At 36.7% G+C, this 6,051-nt stretch overlaps 1 protein-coding gene across 1 annotated transcript; it reads right to left on the bottom strand.

The window, feature by feature from the left end:
* Positions 1-3,207: 3,207 nt before the first annotated feature.
* LOC140888093 (uncharacterized) lies at positions 3,208-4,867 on the bottom strand. Its single transcript, XM_073295771.1, has 5 exons — positions 4,115-4,867; positions 3,940-4,018; positions 3,633-3,825; positions 3,451-3,538; positions 3,208-3,393 (listed from the first exon to the last, which is right to left on the bottom strand). Exons 1-5 carry the CDS (start codon positions 4,865-4,867, stop codon positions 3,208-3,210), a joined length of 1,299 nt encoding a protein of 432 aa, XP_073151872.1.
* Positions 4,868-6,051: the final 1,184 nt, after the last annotated feature.

The raw sequence follows: 6,051 nt of genomic DNA, 5'->3' as shown, positions 1-6,051 counted from the left end.
ACACAAACAGCAGTAAAATATCTCAATCAACTCATAACAACTTCAATATCATCAAAAAAACTCAAATCAACCAAATTTCAAATCCCCTTTTTTGAAAATCACAAGAAAAGTCATAACAATTCCGAACGACGTTCTAATTTCGATCCGACTGAGAATAAACGATAAGAGCTAGTTCAAGAACATCATACCCAAAAATAATCGAATTCCAATTACATCCGAAAAATAAAATATATTTGATAGAAGAAATAATTACGATAGAACGAAGCTCTCGCAGCCGTGATCGCTAATATGCCTTCAGATTAAATTTCTAACAGACGGATTGAACAAACCCGAAGATTCAATAGATTGGAGAAACTTTTTTCCTCCATACAATGGTGATACATGGTTTTTGAAGAGAATGAGGAAGAAGAATGAGCTTAGTCATACTTTAAATATCTCTAAGACTTAGTCAAACTCCAAAATTGCATTTTGGTCCCTAAAAATTCCAAAATTTACAAAATAGTCCCTGATCAAAATTAAATCGATCTTCGAATTCTATAATATCCAATTATCTCAAATAAAATCAATTAAGAGAAATTTGGGGCATTACATTTTTCTCATGCAGTCACTCTGAACTTTCAGGTATCCATTATCTGGTGGTTTGTATCCAATTGGCTCATCCAGTCACTCTTAAACTTTCAGAAACTGATCACCATTAGTTGACTCTTAAGTGAGTGCATATTGATAGCTCTTAATCGTGTCATGCCCAAATTACCCGACTCAACTCAGATAAATAAGATATGCAGTAGTGAGAGTAGGGATCGTTCCCATGAGGAAAGGAAAATTTATGTTTTCTAAAAACAAAGTAAAAGGGGTTGTTTTGAATTTGAAATTAACTACTGAAAATTTAAGCAAATTAAAATTCAGGTTTATCACTAACCTGCAAGATTAAAATTATACTAAATAAATCAATAAGAAACAAGCCTTGGTATCGATCAACTACACCCTTGATATCATTCATTCAATCATCGATTACCTAAAAATAATTAATCCTATCAAATATTCATCATTGAAAGTTTAATTCTTGTTTTACCTTAATCTTAGTTAATTAGACACCAGCGTTCTAGATTAACCCTTACCATTAAATCAACCCAGATACCAGCGATCTAGATTTAAATTTAAGGTAGCATTCAAACGAGTAAAACTGATGAATCTAGACAACACAAATCCCAGCGATTGTATTTAATCTAGTCAATTGTTATTCGTACGATTTAACGAATTCACCAGCGGAAAATATTAAACGCAGTTGCTTCACAAAATAGATGGTTCAAACAATTACGGATTTGAATTCTAATTTAGCAGTAGATTGTATGATGAAATCCTAAGATGGACAATCCGAAAATCTCATTCACAAGCATGGCAATCAATCCAAAACAACTTTTGATACTCGATAATAATCAAACACTGAAAATCAAAATCTCATGAATAAACAAAATCAAGGGTTTGTTTTCCTCAACCAAGTTAAAACTTAGCCAACAATATTCATCAATTCTCCAGAAACATTCATGAAAGAAAAATTAAATCTAAGAAAAGAGAGAAGAAACCTAGCCGCCAAGAGAGTTTTTCTGCCTTCTATCGTCCGAAAAGTATTCAGAATCCCCCAAGGACTCTAAAATTCAAAAAATATATTTTAATTAAGGCTAGAGTTCTAAAAAATAAAAATTCCTAATTTAAAGATTTATTCCCGAACAGCCCGTCTCGCTCGATCGGTAAATATTGACCGATCGAGCGAGCTAAAATTCCATGCCCTACTGTTTTCATATTTCTTGCGGTCTCTCGATCGGTTGAAGTCTACGGATCGAGCGGCCCAAACTTCGGCTTCAATTTTTCACTTGCACGGCACCTTGCGCAGACAAATTCTTTCCATGCGCGTTAGCACTCCCCAACAGTAACGCACTCCCCAACAGCAACGCACTCCACAACAGCGCTGCTTTCTAGCGCAAACCACAAATGCAATCGCGCAGCTGCTCCAATCTTAATCCTTTCTCAAGAGCAGATGCTCTCATTAAATTCCCATGAACAAGTCTTCTCTTCTTCTTCAAGCATGCAGATGCTTTTTCCATCTTTGTTGTAAATTCAACCATTTTCCTAGCTCATTCCTAAATCAAACCACAAATTACATTAGGAACTATAAAACCAAATTTATCATTCAAAATGCATCGAATTATAAAAAATTATTCCAACTAAACATAAGAAAATATGAACACATCAAACTCCCCCATACTTAAACCTTGCTCGCCCTCGAGCAACACAAAACCAAAAAAATAAGTTCGAACTCATAATTCGTAACAAAAATAACCATTATTTACACATTTGTGCCTCAGGAATTAATTCAATGCATCATCAAGAAAGGCTTTAAAATTCTAACAACGGAACAAATTCAATATCCAGACATTTCAACTAGAGATATAGCCCCGAACGTGTGTGTGTGTGTATTGTCATTAGCAAGTGTCATGCACACTTCACATATCCATTCAATGCAAAACCTCACAATAGCTCAAGTTGCACACCAACAAATCAAATTAAACCATTGAGAAGTTTTATAGTCTTTTCACTTGTCCTCAACTCCATACATTCTACTCCATATTTAACTCTTGTAATTTATAGGACTATAATTTCAATCCTCATTCCAATGCCTTCCCTCACCTTACTAACTCCATTCTTTGCTCTTTTTTTCTCAATTAAGCTCAAAAGGGCGGTTGATAGGCTAGCGACTTCCTAAGACTATCACTAGGCTCACACGACCTTCACTATGTCATATACAATTCACAAGCCATGACTCATGCGTGCTAAAGAATATTCAAGAACCATATCAAAGTCTAATTTGCATTGGAGATCAAAGTGTTCCAAGGTTAGAAAATCATCTATTTTCAAAAGCATGCATGTCATCAATTAGATATCATCATGGGCTAGTGAATTTCAACAGTCAAATTCATCACAAACTATGAGCTCTCAAAAAAAAAAAATTCAAAAACACAGCTAAATTCTCTCAATGGCTGCTAAATCCTCTCCCCCATACTTAAAATCTTACATTGTCCCCAATGTAAGTAAAAATGCAAAACAAAAATAAAAAAAAACACTAAGAAAGAAAAGAAAAACTCCCCTTGGGTTGTCTCCTAAGCAGCGCCTCTGTTTACAATCGTCGGCCCGATTGCATGCTTCAGTTCCTCATGGAGGTTCATATCTGGTTCCCTTGTCCACCTTCACCCATCTAAACAATTTTGCAGTCAATTTCGGTCCATGCTTTCTCTGCTTTGATTTCTTGGGTATTTCTGTCTCTTTACGACATCTTCCTTTTCCCATGGATATTCCTTTTGCTCTATGTGGAGTAAGTTTTTGCTCAGTCTTAGAAGCCTGCAAATCAGAGAGAAAAATTCTCGTATTAGAAATTTTAGCAGGTATTGCCATTACTTCCTTCAACTTACCTTCCTTCACATCTGTCTTGTGCTCTTGTGACAAGTGATCATGGAAATCAAGAATATTAACAGCACTTTCACAACTATGAAAATTCAGGTTATCAAAAATATTAAACTTGACAATCTCCCCCATCAAATTCAATAGTGAGAATACCATTATTAACATCTATAACAGACTTTGAAGTTTTAAGAAATGGTCTTCCTAGAAAAATTGGACTATTGAAATCATTATTTTTCATATCAAGCACATAGAAATCAGCAGAAAAAACCAAGTTATCAACTTGCACAAAAACATCCTCTAACACACCCCTATGATGAATAGTAGATCTATCATCCATCTGAACAACAATTTTAGTCTCATTCAAGCGCCCTAGTTTTAAGGAGGCATAAACAGAATATGGCATTACATTAATCGACGCTCCTAAGTCTAGCATGGCTATATCAAGCTGGATATCTCCTATCTTACAAGGAATAGAAAACATACCTGGATCCTTGCATGTTGTAGGTATTTTTCTTTGTATCACAGCAGAAACCTGTTCTCCCAATTCAAATCTCTGAGATCCCTTCAATTTTTTTTTCCTTTTCGCAGTACACAATTCTTTTAAAAATTTAGCATAGCGAGGTACTTGTTTGATAGCATCTAATAAAGGAATATTCACCTCACATCTACAAAAAGTTTCATACAGTCCCTTGATACCATCATCCCTCCTAGACTCTTTTAACGCTAAGGGAAAAGGGGCTACCGGTTTATACTCAGAAAGGGGAGGAAACTTAACTCTTGGTGTGTCTTTCTGACTTGTCTCGTCCTCCTCTAGTTTGGACTCCTCCACCTCTTCATTCTTTACTGGCTCTTTCAATACTTCTTCATGAACCTTCAACTCTCTTCCACTCTTTAAGGTGATTGCACTCACATTCTCTTTTGGATTCACCACTGTCTGTGATAGTAAACTGCTAGAATTTTGTGCCTCCACCATGTTTATTGTCGTTTCCAACTGCCCCAATTGAGTGTTCAAGTGTTGGATACATGCTCTCATTTCCTGTTGAAAAGTTACAGTATTAGTAGCAAGATCCTTAACAATGTTTTCTAGAAACTCACCAGGCGCAGGAATTTGAGAACGCTGCTGTTGTGGATGATATGGTGGCTTGTAAGCTTGAGCATTCGATTGGTTCACTGGAGGTGTAGGTTGGTTCATTGCATGATTTCCATATCTGAGGTTTGGATGATCCTTCCAACCTGGATTGTATGTATTCGAGTAAGGATCATAATTTCTCTGTGGTGGCCCTGAAAATCCTCCTGCTGCATTAACTTGCTCAGTAGATCCCTCTTGAAATGTGGGACACATGTCAGTTTCATGTCCCATCGCAGTGCAAATTCCAAAAACCATCACATTTTGTCCGTTCCCTACAGCCATTTGATGCACAAGAGACGTCAATTAAATCAATTGTTGCTCAAGAGAAGAGACATTTACCTCGCTATTTTTCCTTGGTGTATGATCATTCCTGTTGGTGCCAAATTGCTGAGAATTGGCAGCCATATTCTCAATCAAATTCCTTGCTTGCACTGAAGTTTTATCAATAAAAACTCATCCACTGGCCGCATCTAACATACTCCTGTCATGAGGTAACAACCCTTCGTAAGTGTATTGAATCAACAAGTTCTCACTTATCTGATGTTGCGGACAGCTAGCACAAAGCATTTGAACCGCTCTCAGTATTCATGAAGTGATTCCCCTGTGTATTGCTTGATCCCATAGTTCTCCTTCCTGATGTTGGCTGCTCTAGAAGCTGGGAAGTACTTCTCCAGAAAAATTCTTTTCATCTCAGTCTAAGTGGTAATGGACCCAGGAGGTAGGTAGTATAGCCAATCCTTTGCAGCATTCTTTAAAGAAAAAGGAAAGGCTCTCAGCTGGATTTGCTCCTCTGTTACTCCATGGGGTTTCATACTTGTGCAAACCACATGGAATTCCATCAAGTGCTTGTTAGGGTCCTCACCTGCAAGACCATGAAAAGAAGTCAATAAGTGAATTAATCCAGATTTAAGCTCAAAAGTAGCATTATTTTCTAGAGTAGGAAAAGTAATGCATAAGGGCTGTTGGATTGGATCAGGAGTGCCTAATTGTCTCAGGCTCAGATTTGCGTTGGCAGCCATTTATTCCTTAGGAATTTAAGTCAGTAGCTCTTCCTCTTCTTGTTTCCTACGAGCCTCCTTCCTTCTTCTATGGAGTGTTCTCTCTATCTCTGAATCGTAGGGGAATTATTTTTCAGAAGATTCTCCTGTAAGAATTAACAAACCCGAGAAGCATTGGGGGAAAGAATAGAAAATAAAAACAAAAACAAGAACACAAATAAACTAAACGCCTTCCCCGGCAACGTTGCCAAAATTTGGTAGCGCTTAATCGTGTCACGCCCAAATTACCCGACTCAACTCAGATAAATAAGATATGTAGTAGTGAGAGTAGGGATCGTTCCCACGAGGAAAGGAAAATTTATGTGTTCTAAAAACAAAGTAAAAGGGGGTGTTTTGAATTTGAGATTAACTACTGAAAATTTAAGCAAATTAAAATTCAAGTTTATCACTAACATGCAAGATTAAAAT

Source organism: Henckelia pumila, chromosome 3, assembly GCF_033568475.1.
Source record: "Henckelia pumila isolate YLH828 chromosome 3, ASM3356847v2, whole genome shotgun sequence".
NCBI lineage: Eukaryota > Viridiplantae > Streptophyta > Magnoliopsida > Lamiales > Gesneriaceae > Henckelia > Henckelia pumila.
This window is presented reverse-complemented; position numbering and strand designations above follow the sequence as displayed.

Coding starts and splice junctions, on each gene's coding strand:
- LOC140888093 (XM_073295771.1), bottom strand. CDS start 4,867: ATGGCTGTAGGGAACGGACAAAATGTGATGGTTTTTGGAATTTGCACT. Junction 4,019..4,114: donor AAACTTTTTGTAGATGTGAG/GTGAATATTCCT, acceptor AAAAAATTGAAG/GGATCTCAGAGATTTGAATT. Junction 3,826..3,939: donor TACAACATGCAAGGATCCAG/GTATGTTTTCTA, acceptor CCTTAAAACTAG/GGCGCTTGAATGAGACTAAA.